This window comes from Diaphorina citri, unplaced genomic scaffold, assembly GCF_000475195.1.
Source record: "Diaphorina citri unplaced genomic scaffold, Diaci psyllid genome assembly version 1.1 scaffold3691, whole genome shotgun sequence".
Classification (NCBI taxonomy): Eukaryota; Metazoa; Arthropoda; class Insecta; order Hemiptera; family Psyllidae; genus Diaphorina; species Diaphorina citri.
Window position 1 is genome coordinate 1 of NW_007381091.1, and position 20,265 is coordinate 20,265.

Consider the following 20,265-nt stretch of genomic DNA (forward strand, 5'->3'; position numbering starts at 1 on the left):
TTTTCACAAATTTTTATTCCAGAAAACGCCTTGATTTTTATTTTCCACAGAATGCCTTAATTTTAGGGCAGTTAAACTTCGGTAGTTACTTCCCCAATGCTCTTACCTTCATAATGCTCTTGATCTTCTCACAACGCTCCCGCACAGATTCAAACAGGAACTTGTACAGATATTTCAGATGATTGAGCTTGGCTTTCAGATCTTCCGTTTTGCCGGATTTGGGATCTGTCCCCTCTACAGATAATAACTCCTCGCCTGAAATAGAAAGAAATAGGTAATTATACTCTTCAAAATGTTTTCATGTCTCGAAAACAAAGGTAAAAGGAGGACAGGATGGAAGAAAGCTAGCCGTTCTGAGAACGAAACTTGACGATTGATAAAGTTCGTCCCGGGCCGAGATCGATCCTGGGACCTAGCGCTTACAAGGCAGGTGTGCTGCCTTCCATGATAACTAGACTGGCCAAGGTATGTGTTGAGAACAAGAGTCAAGTGAGAAATATCTTGATCTGGTAGGTATGTCTTGAGGGAAAACCCCTTTGCTTTTAACACTACGCTCCTATCTGCGAGCTCCCTACATACACAAAAAGTCCACAATGAGGCTTAGGTGTAGGGGCAACTGCCCCAAAAGATAGGTTAAGCTTATACCTTGGCTGTAAGGAAAGAAACTCACCAGTCTTGAGCAACCAATCATATTCGCTCCTCTTCAGGTTGGTTTCATTGAGCAGCTCAAACTCCAGCTTATACAGCAGCTGCTTCGGTTCCATATAGGTCTTGCTCAGTCGCTCAAACACCTCACTCAGGTACGTCTCCCATTGGATAAACTTCTCATACCGTTCCAAGAACATGAGATACAGCGTGCAGTACTCATGGTATAAGAACATAAGATGGGATATCCTCTGTGCTATGTGGTCGTATTGCTTCTTCATATTCCACATGTTGTGGTTGAGACTCTTCATATCGGAGATGCTAAGGTGTTCGTTCAGTTCTGTCTTGAGGGTTTCCAACTTCTCGAAGTCCTCCACCGTGGATTTCAGCTCGACTTCATAGATCTGAACACACATCAACAATAAATAATCAATCGTTAGAAAATAGAAGATAAACTAAATAACGCGAGATACGAATGAATATACCTATGCAGGCGAATCAACCTGCAGTTGATAGCACACGAGGTATGGGAATCCAAAGTTTCGGGTTCAGTTTCCAGTAGAATTGAACATTTTTAAACTGGGTGTGGAATACGGGTCATTCACTCAGCCGTATGATGACGATAGAGTACCTACCTACTTTTAATGCAAGCGGCCAGCCTAGTTAGCTTACTTTGTCCGGAGGAAGATGGTAAACAGTAGGGTTGAAATCAAGATAATTAATAGCCAGCCTAGTCAGCTTAGTTGGTACAATTTTGTTAGAGCTCATTTTGAGGGAGATTTCTTCAGTGGGAGATTTTGTAATCGCGCCAGCCTAGTTAGCTTGGTTGGTGGCGCGCCTGCCTTGTAAGCGCTAGGCCGCGGGTTCGATTCCCGCCCGGGGCGGATTTTATCCTGATGGTATAATGTTCGTTCTCCGAACGGTTGGCTTTCTCCTATCCTGTCTTCCTTCTCTCTTCGATTTCGGGACGATAAAACCATAGCAGTTACAGTTCCCTCTGTCAAACCTCTTTGTTGAGTTCTAGGTCGACATCTCTGAGGAACTTGAGGAAGTCGAGGCGGTATTGCTTGTAACTATCCCATTGCTTGATTCGGTTCTTTACCTGACGGAAAAGGGTGTAAGAGAGGAGTTAGAATAGCTAATGAAACATGTGAATATCATGAAACAGGTGGACAAATAAGTATAACAATCCACGAAACGCTTAACTCCATACTCAAAAAGCCCACCCTGAGGCTTGGTGTAGGGGCAAACAGCCCTAAAGGATGGGTTAAGCTACTACGAATCCACGAAACGGTTTGACGTCCAATTGCTATATCTAGCATTCCAGCATATCATTAGCCTATTGACTAGAACTAGAAGATTTGAGTATTTGCACCCCTGCCCTTAACCCTAGAACTAACATGGTATCAAATGCTGGGAATTGACTATTGGGTCATTTTCCACCTAGAACTAACATATTAGCACTTACCTCGACATGTCTGTTGACCAGAAGGTTGAGTGTTTCCAGGAAGGTATCACTCAAGTTGTACACATTCCTGTAGACCCCAGCCTGTTCCAACTCTGCCTTGTGTGTTCTCAGTAACGTCTCGTGTACTTGGCACATGTTGTTGTTCTGCACAGCATCCTCGTAGTGTTCTGGCAGCTCCTGGCCCAGGAAATCTTTCACCTGTGTGATATTATGAACATTATTTATCTCGAAAAAGAGAACCAAATATGTATACGATTTGGTTCTCCTCTTCAAGTTGATCCACAGAACTTATTTACAATGAGTGCTGAAACCCTCCAAGAGATTATATTATTTATCATATGGGGGTTTTATTTTTCAAAGGATTTACATACAAGGATATAAGGTTTTTCAAAGGATATCAAAATTATTAGTCCAGAAGCTGTTGCCTGACTACAAAGTATAAGTATCTACATACCTCTTTATCTATATTCTTATATACCTCTATCAGTAGATAGAAGTGTTATTTCTTTCGTTTTTTTTTTTTTTTATAAATGTTCCTTTGTTTGTTTGTACCTAATGTGTTGTATTCTTGTTTATTGTACTTATTTAGAAAATAAATAAATGAGAGCACCTTTTGCTAATGATAAAAAAGTAAAAAAAAAAGTTCTGTTTTCTACGTACCTGTGCAATATACTCGTTCCATAGGGCTTCCACTACGGCTTTGTCTTGTTCTTCTATCAAGGACCGGGAAATGTCCCGGTACCGAGCGCTGATATCACAGAATAGTTTCTCCCAGCCGATAATGTAATGGCTTTCCTGTCCTCCTGCCTCTACTAGTTGCTGACGGAGGTGAGACAGACGCTCGGATTGACTGGGAAGAGCTTCGATCTTGAACATTTCCTGGAAACGAAGTGAGACATTGTTAGGCCTATCTTAAAAGATCATCTTTTTATTAGATCCCTTGTGTGCTGCTTTCATTTTTATTTAGTACTACTCAGTATAAGCACTGCCTATTGTCTGAATCTTAGCTTACTATTTTTCATTTGTAATACTACTTTATTTATTGATAATAGATATTAACAATGTGACTACCTGCCTACTAATTACTCATAATGGTGCATTTCCACTCACTCGGCATTTGTTTAAACGGAAACAGATCATGCCGATCGGCAAATACCTTGTGAGTGGAAACGCACCATATGGAGTTTTCCTTACCTCTTTGATGCCCCGCAGGACATCTTCTTGTTCCTGTTTGGGCAATTTCTTCACTCCCACATTCTCTGCCAGGTCCGTGAGTTGAGTCAGAGTGTTCTTAACGTTGTCCAACTTTTGACCCAAAACGTCCACGTCTTTCTTGAGAAGGCCTGAATTTTCCATGCCGAGGTTTTTGGAAATGTCTGCCACGAGATTTCGGATGGCTTCTAGCTCGTCCTTCTGGTTCGCTATGCGGGCGTTACATTGCTGAAATTAAGAACACACGAGGGTTAACATGATCAGGTTTTTCTTCACACAAAAGGTTAATTAATATCAAATGATCCGTCTTCAAATCTCCAGAATATTTTCCTCTCCCAATATTACTGGAGAAAATGAATTCCTTTCTTAGAGAATATCATTCGTCAGGTTTCGAACTAAGTTTAGACTGAATATTTCAAGAAACTTCACGTACCTAGATATAGACAAACCCGAATTAATTAGAAATAGTAAGTAGATACTAACAGAGACCGATTAAGATGGGACATTGTATCCTAAATTGCTGCCATAATCGGCTGAGCTTGAGACTTCAACCCAAATTACCAAAGTATCTCTAAATACATATTATACAAAAATTAAAATCTATTCTCAATTTACCTTCAGTGCTTCCTCCGGAGGTAAATCATTGACAGAGTGCAGCAGCTCGTCACTCCAGTTGGCAATGGCATCACTGGCTTGCTTATAGCGAGACCATAGCTCCACCGCCTGCTGGTATCGCTTGCACAGGTCTTCCAACTGCACAGTCTTCTCGTCCCAGGCTTGCACAGTTTCCTTCACGCTGGACTCAACCTCGGCAGAAACTTCGGGTTTGCATGTCTTGATGAGACTGTCGGCAGATGAGTGCAGCTCTTCCATCAATGTTTCCTCCTGCTGATGTAGAGACTCGGCGAGACTCTGAAATGAAGGAGGAAAAATGAGTTGAACTTGATGTACATATGTTAAATTGTCATTGATTGGTTGGTATTGATTTTCATTGATTTGTATTAAGCTTATGGTACCGTACCTGAGACCAATGTGATCTTTAAGCCTGAGAAGAAATTGAGAAACCACATTCTAGGTAAACTTTGAAAACTGGATACCATGTCAAGTACTAATTAATACTAAAATAAGAAGAGAATAAGTCTTCACTTGACTAAATAATTTAGTCATGTGAAGACACATTCTAGGTATTTATTGTTGGCATAGTTGGCTTTTTTAAACTGTCGGCATAGTGGGACCTTTTGGTCTTAGCTGGCAGTACTAATAAGGTATGGATGGTTACCAAAAAAAATTGTAACGCAGGGTTATCAAAATTTTCATTACATATGTAGGTGCCTAGTGCCTACAACTACATATGTATCTCAGTGTATTACATAGGTACCTACGTTTACCGAAGTGGATAATTCAACTATCTTCTCATGAAGTGGGTAATTCAACTATCTTCTCATGATAGATAAAAAGACTCAAGTACACACTCACTACATCTTGGCGCCGATATTATCGTTATTCGTCAATATGAAACAGTAATCACTAATCTCAACGATAAGGACATTGACAAAAGCATTGACGATACGATGAGCAAAAACATTGAGGACATTACTGAGTCGCTAAATCAATAGGTAAACATCGAAAATATTTTTCAAGTAGGTATTTTCTCTTATGTGAGATAAACTCTCTAGGACAAAGTAAACATTAGGTGTTTACAACCTCCCAAGTGTCCAAGTCACAGTCAGACTAATGTATGTTGACTCAAGGTAAGCGTTTGATGGCTATTGAGAAATAACCGAATCTACAACTCAATGCTGCCTTTGGTCCCTTAAGCAGGCAGGAAAAACTTTTTGGTGGGTAGTTTCTTCCTTTCTTCAGATGGATTCAAACTTTCAAACCCAACGATCGTCAGCCATAAATGCAGTAATTTCATACCTAATAGTATTATAGGCTAGGCTAGACTACCTAGCATGAGTTTGTGAACCTATCTAGTTATAATGTATTGTGTAAACAATGGTGGGTATAGGTTTACACAAGGTGCCTACAACTAACTCATTTGTAGCAGATCAAACAAACATTCCTTATTTTGCTCGTTAACGGCAGAATAAATTCAAATATATGCCTATTTATGAACACTATAACACGATTTGAACAAATTTCCAATTCCATGTCCGAGTAGGAAATTGAAACGTGATAATTTGAAAGTAAAAAGTCAAAGTGCTGAGTTGGATCTCAAACTGGATGATTGTCACATGAATGGCCACACCGAGATCAAATGTAGCCACAATGGTAATCCAAGCCACATGCCACCCATGTTAGGAGTCCCAGTCTTCCTACTTTGTTTTGTTTACCCATAAATAAAACTTTGACCTCTCGAGTAAAAGTGAAGTCACTAGTACAATTGAGATCGAGAAAGACTGGGTCTCAATTGTAATCCGGTAGGTATAGGTACTTGTTTCTAATGGCATGTGAAACTACAAGTAGGCCAGTAGAGTCGGAATAATAGAGATATCTAGGAGTTGTAAAGGTTGATGGACAGGCACCTTATACTTTGCCCATTAAGTGGAAAAATACAAACTAGAAGCAAAACCACAATAGTTTTAGAATTTTAGATCAAGTCTTATAAATGAGGTCATACTCAGACTCCTAGAGGTACGGTTTGAAGGTTTTTAGAGAAACCTTATCAGAGATGCGAGTTGTAAAAAACTAGGAAATTAAATTCTACAAGCTAATCATCTATTTGAATGCTTTTGCATGGAATCATCAGTGATACTCGGAACCCCTCATGTTATTGTAAATAGAATTGCTATCAGTATTCCACTATCAAGTTTCCATTTCCCTGACATTCAATACAACTTACTGGATGGGAACTCACCACAACACAAGTAGAACAAGTTTTCCGACAATTAAGAGAGGAAAAAGAAGAGGAGAATTCTTGAACCTCAATGTCAGTGAAAACATAGAAAATAGAAAACTCCACACAACCAGTGAGTGATATTTGTTAGGGACACCGTACTCATGGACAGGACATTAGACACATCAACACAAGAGGACCAGAAACTAAAAACGAAGGATGGACTAAAAAGTAACCTCTTGAAATACAATTTTAGGAAGGCATTTTCTCACCAGACAAAATTAGAGTGGAAACCTTTATCCTGGGCATTTCTCTTTAGTTTCAAAGAACATACAGTGACATTACATCAACATTGTCACCTTTTTCTTGTGTCTTACATGCAGCAATAGTAGGAACTGCATCGGCCAAGTTACAGGTACTATGTCATTCAGCACATACCACATAGGTACTCAACCACTCACGATGTACATTAACATTTTTATTTACTTTCTCACATGTGAACAGACATTCTTTTCTGATGGAGCACATAATTCAGTCAGAATAGATAAAATTTAATCGTCTACAAGTGGAATAATTCCAGACTATTATTGTTTCTATCTTTCTATTTCCATTCAACTTCAATCTCCCGGGGTTTGTGAGAAAATGTGACGAGAGATATAGGTATCATTCTTTCAGTTGCTTGTGAACTTGCTATTCAAATACGTTCATGATGCACAGATCGAATTGGATTAAATACAGTTGCTAAAAGCCTTACGGTTAGAGAATCCCAGGTTTAAATGAACTTTAAACTCTAATGAAGAATTGAACATGATGAAAAGGAATAAGAAGAGACAACAAACACAGAGATTCACTAGGCAATAGGCATGTTCAGTATGTACAAACCAGGATAATGTAAGAATAATGAAGAGAATCATACATAAGTTCTTCATTAAGTTCATGCGTATGTATTTAAATTCATGTTTCTTTATTCTTTTCATACTTCTTTAGTCTTTTCATTATTGTTTTGAAGAGCGCCCGCACAAACCTATGTATACGTAGGCACGTATCACAAATGACAGCAGAAGTTGGATGCCCAAGACATAATGAAATTGAAACATCTACGCTCTGATGTAGGTAAGTTTTAATTATTACGAAAACAAAAGAAACAAATAGCTTGGAATGAAGTAATCTGTTGCGTATGTGAATGGAATGAGTTAGAATGAGAAGCTGGGTGATGAAATAGTATTGAATCTGGTGAAATTTAAAATGTAGAAATACACGCCAGCGCAGCGCAAAGTTGCATTTTGAAAGATTTATGGACATGTACCATTGTACCCGTGTATCGTGGTTTGATGTTGGTGCACTCTACCATCAGTATTAATATTACGAGATCACATGGGAGTAAATTTACTTCAGGGAAAAGAGTACCTGTGATACCTGTGACCTATCCCAAAAACTCCCTAAAAAACCAACAGACAGAACTTCGGCTACAAGATTAAAATCCGTCATCGTTTTTAAGCGGCGAACAAAGCTTATTTCGCCACGAACAGTCCACTGCGGATAGTTTGCTTTTTGTGCTCGGGCCTAAAGAGATCAAGAATGACATTCAAAATGCTTCCGCTATTCTGCCCATTTTAATCAATTGTATGCTAAACAGATTACTCTCGAAAGAACTTTAGTGTTAATAGCTTTCCTAATAAGGCGCCATTTCACCTACAAGTCTATTATCTTGTTATGTGTGCACTATTGAATGCAATGATGCGCCCAAGGCCCGGATATTATAAGGCATTATAGATTTGTTATGACTTATCAATATTTCAGTTAATGGACCATTTAATTTCACATACGAAGGCTTTTACATCAATGCTTCAATTTGAAATGGGTGATTTCTCATATTTTTTTATGAATGAGAGGCATAGTTGGCCTTGTGCCAAGATGATGTAAGATGAAAGTAGGAGCATTATGAGCTTCCTTCCTCACCTATAACCCATTATTATTTTTTTTACTCGGATCAATTGATCATTTTTTGAAGAACAAAATGTTGTGGACCGCGATTGATAAAAAACCCATTACCAACATAGTGAATGAGACAAAACATGACACGAAAACTTGGGTACTGTCACACATTTCACTAAATTCACTAGAAGATTTTACTCCACTGCGACTGTCATATGAATAGACTCTATGAGTATGACTAGGTACATCTTGGTCAAATAAATATTTATCGATGACACTTGTTACAAGCTTGTATAGTAGAAAGTAGAAAATACAACAAATGTTGGTCATTTATAAAAATGTCCTACTACTCAAGGTAGAAACTTCGTACAAGTAAGGTTATGTATTAGGGTTAATGTATGCAAGTAGATGTTTACATGCTGTGAACCATCCATCATACATAACGTTTTTGTTATTAAGATAATATTTACATTGTTCTCTTAGGCTAGGTATGTAGATGGGTTTATTTCGGAAGGTGTGTATGGCTGAATGATGATCTTATATAGAAGGTAATAAATCTTTTATTAGTGTTATGAGAGGACCAGACAAGACGGCATCAGTTAAAGAATATCTAGGCAGAACGTGGGCACAAGGAACTGATATTTGAAGGGTTCTAGCCCAGTAAGCTTGAAAGGTAGCGCCTCTGCCTTGTAAGCGACAGGTAGCGGGTTTGATTCCCGCCCGAGGAGAACTTTAAACAGATAAATTTCATTATCGAAACGGCTGGATTTCTCCTATCATGTCCTCCTATCTCTCTTCGATTTCGGGACGATAAGACCTCCGTTATTAAGTACTCGTATTACAGTTCTAGAAGTGTGGATTATCAAGTTGTTTATTCTGATATGAAGATTTCAGGATCACTTCCCCATTTGAAAATATCGTCAATAAGATGACACTGGGTAAACCAGAGTATCTGAAAACGTCCCTGACTTCCTGAACATTATGTTGCATTGAACATACATCGGATTCTTGTATTGTACAACATTTATTTCCATGTTATTTCTGGAGAGGCATTGTAAGGACCTGCTGAAAGACATGTTTACTTTCTTCTAGAGAAATGCGGGATTGAGAATATTCAATTCTAGGAGACTCTAATGCATCTGAATTCCCAAATAGGCATAAATAGTGAAACGCGAATTGAATTTTAAGTTCGTACCGGAATAGTAAACCTACTTGTGCCCGAAATATAAACAGTATAAGATAAAGACAAAGGAGACATTACTTGTCATCAAGTGCCCTAATATAGACTTAACGTCGGACAAGTACCTAGAGAGAGGTTCTAAGAGGTATTAGCATAGAATTAAGGTAATTCCGCGGACATGACTGCACGTATTCTGACGACGTCGGACAGGTACCTAGAGAGAGGTTCTAAGAGGTATTAGCATAGAATTAAGGTAATTCCGCGGACATGACTGCACGTATTCTGACGTCATGCTTGAGCAAGTACCTTTGTGATTGTTTTATGACTGGCAAATACTAAGGAGGTATACGCTGAACGCAAAATATGACGCGTGAGTCATACGGAATATTACCAGCGCAAAATAAAAAGCATAATAATTAATAAAATATAGCTCGTAATTTCGTATTAAGATAAGAAAATTATGTCTTGTCATTATTTTTCCCTCATCTTTATTTCAAAGACGAAGACTTTTCCTTTTTGTCCGAGCGGTTTGGACTGGAGACACAAAGCTTAGGACATCACGGTTTTTAAAACGGTTCATCAAGTGAGGTGAAGGTGACTCGTAGTTATAATAATTATTCGACAAAATCGACAACAATACAGTTAGGTTCATAAACCTTTTAGTTCCTGTATGGGCTGTACGATTTATAGTACAGGCATAACGTGTATGATACAGGCACAGTTTGTTAATGGCATTAAAGATGGTTAGGTACCAACTTTCCAAGTAGAAGGTTTGAAAAATTACTTTCCAATTGCAAGGGGCACTCCGAGCTTCAGATGACTTACTGCCTTGAAGAAACAATATCTTTTACGAAATTGCAAGTGACAAAAATGGTTTCGCATTTGAACTTTAGCACGACTCTTGTATTCTCTAACCTTCAGATACCATCATCATTTCAAGTAATCTAAGTGATTTATATCTAAGAAATGAGGAAAAGGGGCACATTTTTATAGCTAATCGATGATTCTTCAAATTCTTGACGTCTAAGCAAGCATACTAAATACTGAGCGTAATTATTACATACTCGTACCTCACAAGTGACTATAATCATACACGTTAGTCACTTTAAGTGACTATTATCATTTTGTAGGAGTTCTAATATTAGTCACTGTGAATGTCTGATGGTTCAGGGCTGTGCAACATACCTAAGGCCCCTGTCTGCTTCTAAGCATCTGAAGTCTGAACGTTATTTGGGTTTGTAATGTTCGTATGATTTTCTTTTACAAATTCTAAATACATATTCACAACTATGGCGTCTATAACCAATGGTGTCTCCCTTCTTTGACAAAACTTTACAAATATTGCCTTTACAAAATTCATGTTTGTTATCATTAGGTAATCTAAAGTCCATCATTAGGTAACTAAATTACTGCCATAATCGGCTGAGCTTGAGACTTCAACCCAAATTACAACGTATCTAAATACATATTATACAAAAATTAAAATCTATTCTCAATTTACCTTCAGTGCTTCCTCCGGAGGTAAATCATTGACGGAGTGTAGCAGCTCGTCACTCCAGTTGGCAATGGCATCACTGGCCTGCTTATAGCGAGACCATAGCTCCACCGCCTGCTGATATCGCTTGCACAGGTCTGTCCCTGTTTTATTACCCCCCACCCACCCCCTCGATAAAATCCTGGATACGGGCCTGGCTGGGGAAAGGTTCTAGGAAGAGATTGGTAAGTTTCCACAGGGGAGAGAAAGGTGGTAAGGGGTTCGGGGGAATACCTAGGATCAAGGGAAGGGAAAAGTGTGCAAGTATTCGCGACTAGGAACAAATTACAAAAGAAACATTAAACATAGTTTCGTGATTGAGATAGCAGATGAGTGCAGTTCTTCCATCAATGTTTCCTCCTGCTGGTGTAGAGACTCGGCGAGACTCTGAAATGAAGGAGGAAAAATGAGTTGAACTTGATGTACATAATTATGTTAAATTGTCATTGATTGGTAGGTATTGATTTTCATTGATTTGTATTAAGCTTATGGTACCGTACCTGAGACCAATGTGATCTTTAAGCCTGAGAAGAAATTGAGAAACCACATTCTAGGTATTTATTGTTGGCATAGTTGGCTTTTTTAAACTGTTGGCATAGTGGGACCTTTTGGTCTTAGCTGGCAGTACTAATAAGGTATGGTTACCAAAAAAAAAAATTGTAACGCAGGGTTATCAAAATTTTCATTACATATGTAGGTGCCTAGTGCCTACATGCCCTACATATGTATCTCAGTGTATTACATAGGTACCTACGTTTACCGAAGTGGGTAATTCAACTATTTTCTCATGATAGATAAAAAGACTCAAGTACATACTCACTACATCTTGGCGCCGATATTATCGTTATTCGTCAATATGAAACAGTAATCACTAATCTCAACGATAAGGACATTGACAAAAGCATTGACGATACGATGAGCAAAAACATTGAGGACATTACTGAGTCGCTAAATCAATAGGTAAACATCGAAAATATTTTTCAAGTAGGTATTTTCTCTTATGTGAGATAAACTCTCTAGGACAAAGTAAACATTAGGTGTTGTGTACACTTTTACAACCTCCCAAGTGTCCAAGTCACAGTCACACTAATGTATGTTGACTCAAGGTAAGCGTTTGATGGCTATTGAGAAATAACCGAATCTACAACTCAATGCTGCCTTTGGTCCCTTAAGCAGGCAGGAAAAACTTTTTGGTGGGTAGTTTCTTCCTTTCTTCAGATGGATTCAAACTTTCAAACCCAACGATCGTCAGCCATAAATGCAGTAATTTCATACCTAGTATTATAGACTAGGATAGACTACCTAGCAGTCCTAGCATGGGTTTCTAAACCTATCTAGTTATAATGTATTGTGTAAACAATGGTGGGTATAGGTTTACACAAGGTGCCTACAACTAACTCATTTGTAGCAGATCAAACAAACATTCCTTATTTTGCTCGTTAACGGCAGAATAAATTCAAATATATGCCTATTTATGAACACTATAACACGATTTGAACAAATTTCCAATTCCATGTCCGAGTAGGAAATTGAAACGTGATAATTTGAAAGTAAAAAGTCAAAGTGCTGAGTTGGATCTCAAACTGGATGATTGTCACATGAATGGCCACACCGAGATCAAATGTAGCCACAATGGTAATCCAAGCCACATGCCACCCATGTTAGGAGTCCCAGTCTTCCTACTTTGTTTTGTTTACCCATAAATAAAACTTTGACCTCTCGAGTAAAAGTGAAGTCACTAGTACAATTGAGATCGAGAAAGACTGGGTCTCAATTGTAATCCGGTAGGTATAGGTACTTGTTTCTAATGGCATGTGAAACTACAAGTAGGCCAGTAGAGTCGGAATAATAGAGATATCTAGGAGTTGTAAAGGTTGATGGACAGGCACCTTATACTTTGCCCATTAAGTGGAAAAATACAAACTAGAAGCAAAACCACAATAGTTTTAGAATTTTAGATCAAGTCTTATAAATGAGGTCATACTCAGACTCCTAGAGGTACGGTTTGAAGGTTTTTAGAGAAACCTTATCAGAGATGCGAGTTGTAAAAAACTAGGAAATTAAATTCTACAAGCTAATCATCTATTTGAATGCTTTTGCATGGAATCATCAGTGATACTCGGAACCCCTCATGTTATTGTAAATAGAATTGCTATCAGTATTCCACTATCAAGTTTCCATTTCCCTGACATTCAATACAACTTACTGGATGGGAACTCACCACAACACAAGTAGAACAAGTTTTCCGACAGTTTAGAGAGGAAAAAGAAGAGGAGAATTCTTGAACCTCAATGTCAGTGAAAACATAGAAAATAGAAAACTCCACACAACCAGTGAGTGATATTTGTTAGGGACACCGTACTCATGGACAGGACATTAGACACATCAACACAAGAGGACCAGAAACTAAAAACGAAGGATGGACTAAAAAGTAACCTCTTGAAATACAATTTTAGGAAGGCATTTTCTCACCAGACAAAATTAGAGTGGAAACCTTTATCCTGGGCATTTCTCTTTAGTTTCAAAGAACATACAGTGACATTACATCAACATTGTCACCTTTTTCTTGTGTCTTACATGCAGCAATAGTAGGAACTGCATCGGCCAAATCACAGGTACTATGTCATTCAGCACATACCACATAGGTACTCAACCACTCACGATGTACATTAACATTTTTATTTACTTTCTCACATGTGAACAGACATTCTTTTCTGATGGAGCACATAATTCAGTCAGAATAGATAAAATTTAATCGTCTACAAGTGGAATAATTCCAGACTATTATTGTTTCTATCTTTCTATTTCCATTCAACTTCAATCTCCCGGGGTTTGTGAGAAAATGTGACGAGAGATATAGGTATCATTCTTTCAGTTGCTTGTGAACTTGCTATTCAAATACGTTCATGATGCACAGATCGAATTGGATTAAATACAGTTGCTAAAAGCCTTACGGTTAGAGAATCCCAGGTTTAAATGAACTTTAAACTCTAATGAAGAATTGAACATGATGAAAAGGAATAAGAAGAGACAACAAACACAGAGATTCACTAGGCAATAGGCATGTTCAGTATGTACAAACCAGGATAATGTAAGAATAATGAAGAGAATCATACATAAGTTCTTCATTAAGTTCATGCGTATGTATTTAAATTCATGTTTCTTTATTCTTTTCATACTTCTTTAGTCTTTTCATTATTGTTTTGAAGAGCGCCCGCACAAACCTATGTATACGTAGGCACGTATCACAAATGACAGCAGAAGTTGGATGCCCAAGACATAATGAAATTGAAACATCTACGCTCTGATGTAGGTAAGTTTTAATTATTACGAAAACAAAAGAAACAAATAGCTTGGAATGAAGTAATCTGTTGCGTATGTGAATGGAATGAGTTAGAATGAGAAGCTGGGTGATGAAATAGTATTGAATCTGGTGAAATTTAAAATGTAGAAATACACGCCAGCGCAGCGCAAAGTTGCATTTTGAAAGATTTATGGACATGTACCATTGTACCCGTGTATCGTGGTTTGATGTTGGTGCACTCTACCATCAGTATTAATATTACGAGATCACATGGGAGTAAATTTACTTCAGGGAAAAGAGTACCTGTGATACCTGTGACCTATCCCAAAAACTCCCTAAAAAACCAACAGACAGAACTTCGGCTACAAGATTAAAATCCGTCATCGTTTTTAAGCGGCGAACAAAGCTTATTTCGCCACGAACAGTCCACTGCGGATAGTTTGCTTTTTGTGCTCGGGCCTAAAGAGATCAAGAATGACATTCAAAATGCTTCCGCTATTCTGCCCATTTTAATCAATTGTATGCTAAACAGATTACTCTCGAAAGAACTTTAGTGTTAATAGCTTTCCTAATAAGGCGCCATTTCACCTACAAGTCTATTATCTTGTTATGTGTGCACTATTGAATGCAATGATGCGCCCAAGGCCCGGATATTATAAGGCATTATAGATTTGTTATGACTTATCAATATTTCAGTTAATGGACCATTTAATTTCAGAGTTGATCAAGCTCATACTCAAACTGAGTAAAGTCCACATTACCATCAAAGCTTGGGTTCTGTTCTGTTACACAGCTCACCAGTTTATTCCATCTGTCTTCTAGTTGCCCATAGAGTTGTCTTTGTAACACTTCATCCGACACAGGGAACACACGCATAGCATTCTCAAAGTTATCTCGTGATCTATCGAGTAACGTATTGTAGAACTCAATCTGAGCTTTCAGTTCCCAATAGGATTTCATGTTGTTGGATTTGTTCAGGCTTTCGATCTGGTTCTGATGGGCATCCATCCAGGACTCTAGCCGGTCTGCTAGTGTTTGGTACTCTAACCAATATTCAGTGAATGTTGACAATTTGATAAGACCAGAAGATATGGAACGTTCGAGGTTGAGGATCTCAAACCTGTGACTTTCAGTGGCGGGTTCTAGATGCGGACAATCTATGAGATTGGTGATGCTACGACACACGGACACGAGTTGTGTGGTACGTACTAGATGTACCTTCATATCTTCATCTAATGCTTTGAATAATGATTCGTACTGTTTATAGTCTGAACATGTCATGGCACTCAGGTTAGGTACTCTCTGCTGTACGATGTTCAACCACGCAGCCTCCTCATGTAAGTTCTGATCCAGTGAAATCCACTTGGATGCTGCTAGCGCCATCTGTTGAGATCGAATAGCAGCTTTGTCCAGGATATCACAGGCTTGCTGATGGAGTTGCTTATGAAGTTCACTGAACTTGTTACGAGTGGCAGGATCTAGATGGGACTCTAGGGATTCCAGGAGAGATCTGCAATGACTCAAGTTCATAAAGAACGTGCGGTACTTTTGCATTTCTTCTCTCAATTGTTTTAAGTCGAGCACTGTGGTTGGTTTGTTTACTAGGGTTTCGGCGATAGTGGTGATTTGCTGAAGTTCGTTTAGTGTTTGCTGATATTCCCGTATCAGTTCCTCAAGTTGAGATGTATTTTCTCTCTGCCAAGCTACATCATACTCGAGTAATACACAGGAGTTGTAAGCATTGAGAAGTTGTGTGGGGGGAGGTGTCTTCATGTTCATTAACTCACAAATGTCATTCCTCAGATCTCTACACTCTGGTTCTGCATCAGCTGGATCACCCACAGTCAATGTCTTTACTCTATCACATATGGTGAATACTCTGAGCCAGTACTGTTTCCAATACTGCAACACATGATCAGCTGTCACTACTTGTTCTTCCAGACAGTAGATAACTTTACTAATCTGATCATCTTCCTGGTCTCGTGTGTTCATTTCTTTGAATAGAACTTTGATAGCTTCAATATCGTTGTTGATTTCGGATATTTCTTCCTGTGCTTCCTCGAAACTCTCTTGCCTCTGACAAAGAATGACTCGGGACTGAATATTTTCCACTTTCCCACTGAGTAGTTTGAGAGCGTCAATAACATTCATCTCTTGCAGGGACACATTGTCATGTTCAGATACTTGGCGTGTTAGAAGTGCACTCAGTTGAGAATATTTGGTATCATTAGGATTGCCGTCCTCTGGCAAATAGGTTCCAGCATCCTTAACATTTTGGTAAATAGTATCCACAGTGACGAGTGGTTCTGCAAATTCTATTCCAGAACACTCGAAATGCAATTCTCCATGTTTGGGATCGCTCTCAATAATGTCATGACCGAGACTTGTTTTGTGGAGTTTTTCTAGGTCTTTCGCTGCTTCTTTCTTGACTTTCTTGGGTTTCTGTTTCGGTGATGTCGCCTTCTTTCCATCCTGAACTTCAACGGACACATCCACTGAGTCCTTGCTTGCAGATTCATCCTTGGCGTGGATATTGATGTTAATATCTTCACGCTCAAGACTTTGATCTTTATCCTGCGGTCGTAAAGATTTGTCTTTAGGTAGAGGAACGTTTGACGCTGGCAAAGTTGATGGAGCAGCCTTCTCCTTTTCAAGGAATCTCTCAACAAGTTCTTTATCTTTCTTGGTCTCAACTGATTTTGCCTTCTCTTTCTTTCCAGGTTTCTTCGATTTCTTAGATGTTTCAGGAACTTCCACAGCGGTTTCAACGGTAATTTCTATTTGATCTCGGTCAGAAATGTTAATAGGTTCTGTAGATGTGAATATTAGTTTACCATCGCCTTCAGGTGACTCGATGAGTGAGGTTTTCACATTTATCTCGGATACAGTTGGTACGTCATGTATACGTGGAGAAGTTTGAGTAGACAACGTGATTGATTTATGTTCAGCCTCTACAGTGCTAGGGTGTACCTTTACATCTTCCAAGGAAGTAGTTATGGATTCTGCATCAAGAACACTAGAAGATTTGGGATGAGGTATTGATTTAGATGGTACTCCATCCGATTGTAGGGGTAAAGATTCAGTTTTTGATGATTCCCTGCCCTTAAGATTTGTCTCCGGAATCTTTGTATATTCATGTTGTTCAAATTTCACGTGTTTTTTCTTCTTTTTAGCTTTGTCAGGCTCAGTATCAGAATGTTGAGTAGTGACAGTTGTGGTGACATCTACTTCAAACTCATCAGATGGTGCTCTTACATCTTCTAAGTCTGATGAGGACGCAGTTGTGGTGTCTACACTGGAAGAGACGTCAGTTAAATTATCAGATACAGATTTAAGAGGTACATATTCAGTTTTAAAGGTTACGCTTTCCGTTGGTTTCACCTCTCTCTTTGGACTTTCTGATGGCCCGGGTCTTTCCTCAGAAATCTTTGTAAATTTGTGCGTTTTCTCTATACTTGTTCCTGGTTGTTTGCCAGTTGTATGCTTTTCACTTTGAACAAATTCAAACTCTTTTTCAGGACTTAAATTTTGGAATTTCACGTGTTTCCTTTTCTTCTTAGTTTTATCAAGATCTCCTGTAATAACATCAGAATCTGTTTCAACGTCTGGAATATTGATGGTCGCAGTTACATCTACTTCAACATTACCGGCTGAAGTTACATCTTCCATCGATACAGGAATGCTAGTTGTGGAGTCTACATCAAGAACACTGAAGGATGTTTCACTTGAATCATCAGGTCGGGATTTGTATTGTACTTCTTTATTCGAATCTTCAATTTCATATGAAAGGTGATTTCAGAGATACCGATTCAGTTTTGATCTGGTTTTTTGTTTTCGTTTGAATCTCCTTTTTCCGGACTCTTTGCAGGTGCATGTTCTTTCTCTGCAACATCTGTAGGTTCAAGATCTTTTTCTGGACTATACTTATGGAATTTCATATCTTTTTCTTTTCTTTTTAGTTGTATCACGATCAGTAGTAGGTGTTTGGCTATCTCCCGAGATGACATCGGAACCAGTTTCAAATGATGGAATATTTACAGTTGTGCTAACATCAACAACGATTTCTTCAGCTGATGATATTCCTTGCTCTGGTGATGAAGAGAGTTATAGACGAAGAAGTAGATTCTACTCAGTTGCTTCACTGTGTATCAGCTAAATCTTTTGTTTTGCTCTTGGTAACTCTTTCGGTACAACTTCTTTCTCGGGGACTCTTTGTAGGTTATGATTTCCTTCTCAGGACTCTTTGTAGGGTTTTATGTTCCTTCTCAGGAACTCTTTGTAGGTTTATGGTTCCCTTCTCCGGGACTCTTTGTAGGGTTTATGTTCCTCCTCAGGACTCTCTTTGTAGGTTTATGTTCTTTTCAGGATTCTTTGTAGGTTTATGTTCTTTCAGGACTCTTGTGTGCCTTTTCAGGGACTCTTCGTAAATTTACGCTCGGTTCTCTAGCTCTTCGGACGTGCCACTCGATTTCTTCTGGCTCTGGGGCTATACTGGTTAGTAGGTTGGATGTCTTTTTCTGGACTGTAACTTTTGGAACTTTCAGCACTGTTTCCTGTCGTTCTTAGTTTTGTGTCATGATCACCAGAGCTTTCAGTACTTGTCCAAGTGTTGAATATGCATGGTTAGAAGTCACAGCTACCTGACTTCCTTTCAGGACTGTGTTTTGACGATATTTCTCCTTCATGTGTATGGATTATGTTCAGAGTACCGTTGGATTGTAGATACCTCTACTTGATCTACTGGTTTTTAGTTCTGGATAGCTTGAGTCATGTACATATTTGATTCGGTGATAATTCTTCGGGTGTTTGAAGACCAAACTTTCTTCGGTAAAAGTGGACATCGGTTTGGGGATATTATGAATTTGGCTTGTTGGTTCAGATCAATAACGCTATTTTTGGAGTATCGATAGCAGATGTAGACTCTGAGGATGAATTCTTGGAACGAAGTGATGGTTCACCATGTGGTTGTGTCAACATTTGCCCAATACTTGGTCCACGGCATCACTCACTTGAATCTTCAGTTAACGAAAATATTCGGGAGAGTAACTCAGTGAATATATTCCGTAGTTCGGTGTGGTTGTAAGAAGACACTTGGAATTCTATCAACTGGTTGTTTCAGGTCAAAATCTTCGAGGTGGCTGTCTTCAAACATGTCTCATTACTAGGAGACTTGTCCTTATGTGGTCATCCTTACCAGGGTGGCCGAGTTTTGAGCTTCGACTTTCCGGTTTTTTACGTTAACTTCTTGTTTTATTTTTGTCAGGGTCAGATCTTTACTGGTCTAGGTGATGCATTCGAAGTCAAAGGTGGAATGCCCTCATGCAGGTGTGCCCCCTCTTCGCCTGGCATCCTTCATTGATACGTGCTGCGGCTGGCATGATGTACAGAGAATCTCATTTTCCATCGGCGGTGGGTTCGCATGAATTACAATGGCGTCAGAATGACGAGCAATTGCTTGGCAATAGTGATCCTGAGCTGTCGCTGGTAACGTAATCTTGTTCTTTCTCTCTCTCCGCGAAGGAGTCTTTTCCGAATCCCCGAAGCGTGTTCAACATGTTTTACCAGGGGGCACTTTGGAGGTGGACTCGATATGAGTCCGCTCTGATGGAATAGTTACATTAACTGTAGTGGTCAAGAATCACTCTATTTGATGTATTCAGGGCATCTGGACCGAAGAAATAGCCAACTGATCCCCCAAGGTGTTTTCTATCAGAGGATTTGGGGAAAGAGTATTGTGATCTTTTCGTTCCATCGCCGGCGTAATGACATTAGTCAAGTGTTTCACTAGAAAAGTATAAGACGTGAACTTCCAGTTTGAACTTTTCAGGAAATAGGGTTTCACTTCAGGAATTTGGGGGGAATAGGTTCTCGTGATCAACTGGAGGATGTTCGCGAGACTTATCTGTTCTCATCTCTTGTATCTTGTTTTTCTTTCCCGGTAAGAATTATCTTAGTTTTTGTTGACTTGTTGTGTCACCGCCCGCTGTGCACTTCTCTTGTTGTCAAGAAGTCCTGGCAGTTTGAAGTATTATCTACTGAGTTAGTATGGTTCTAAAACTGCTTGATTCTAGGAATCGTTTTTTGTCTTCTGGACCAAACGCGCATAAATACTAAAGATTCGTTTCAGGAATTTTTGTTATCTTGAACT

General features: G+C 38.9%; 2 protein-coding genes across 2 annotated transcripts in view; both read right to left on the reverse strand.

Moving 5' to 3' along the window:
• Nucleotides 1-71: 71 nt before the first annotated feature.
• On the reverse strand, nucleotides 72-1,061 carry LOC113472036. The gene is made up of 2 exons (XM_026831584.1): nucleotides 671-1,061; nucleotides 72-255 (listed from the first exon to the last, which is right to left on the reverse strand). Exons 1-2 carry the CDS (start codon nucleotides 1,059-1,061, stop codon nucleotides 86-88), a joined length of 561 nt encoding a protein of 186 aa, XP_026687385.1. The 3' UTR covers nucleotides 72-85.
• Nucleotides 1,062-1,645: 584 nt separating this feature from the next.
• The window catches only part of LOC103520495 (protein MLP1-like), a 24,823-nt gene continuing 6,203 nt past the window's right edge, over nucleotides 1,646-20,265 (reverse strand). The window contains exons 3-7 of the mRNA XM_026831585.1: nucleotides 3,941-4,237; nucleotides 3,308-3,553; nucleotides 2,774-2,992; nucleotides 2,114-2,311; nucleotides 1,646-1,747 (exon numbers count right to left, since the gene is read on the reverse strand). Of these exons, the coding sequence (XP_026687386.1) occupies nucleotides 1,646-1,747; nucleotides 2,114-2,311; nucleotides 2,774-2,992; nucleotides 3,308-3,553; nucleotides 3,941-4,237 (1,062 nt within the window). The remainder of the gene's footprint in view (nucleotides 1,748-2,113; nucleotides 2,312-2,773; nucleotides 2,993-3,307; nucleotides 3,554-3,940; nucleotides 4,238-20,265) is intronic.

Coding starts and splice junctions, on each gene's coding strand:
- LOC113472036 (XM_026831584.1), bottom strand. CDS start 1,061: ATGTGTGTTCAGATCTATGAAGTCGAGCTGAAATCCACGGTGGAGGAC. Junction 256..670: donor TGATTGGTTGCTCAAGACTG/GTGAGTTTCTTT, acceptor TTTCTATTTCAG/GCGAGGAGTTATTATCTGTA.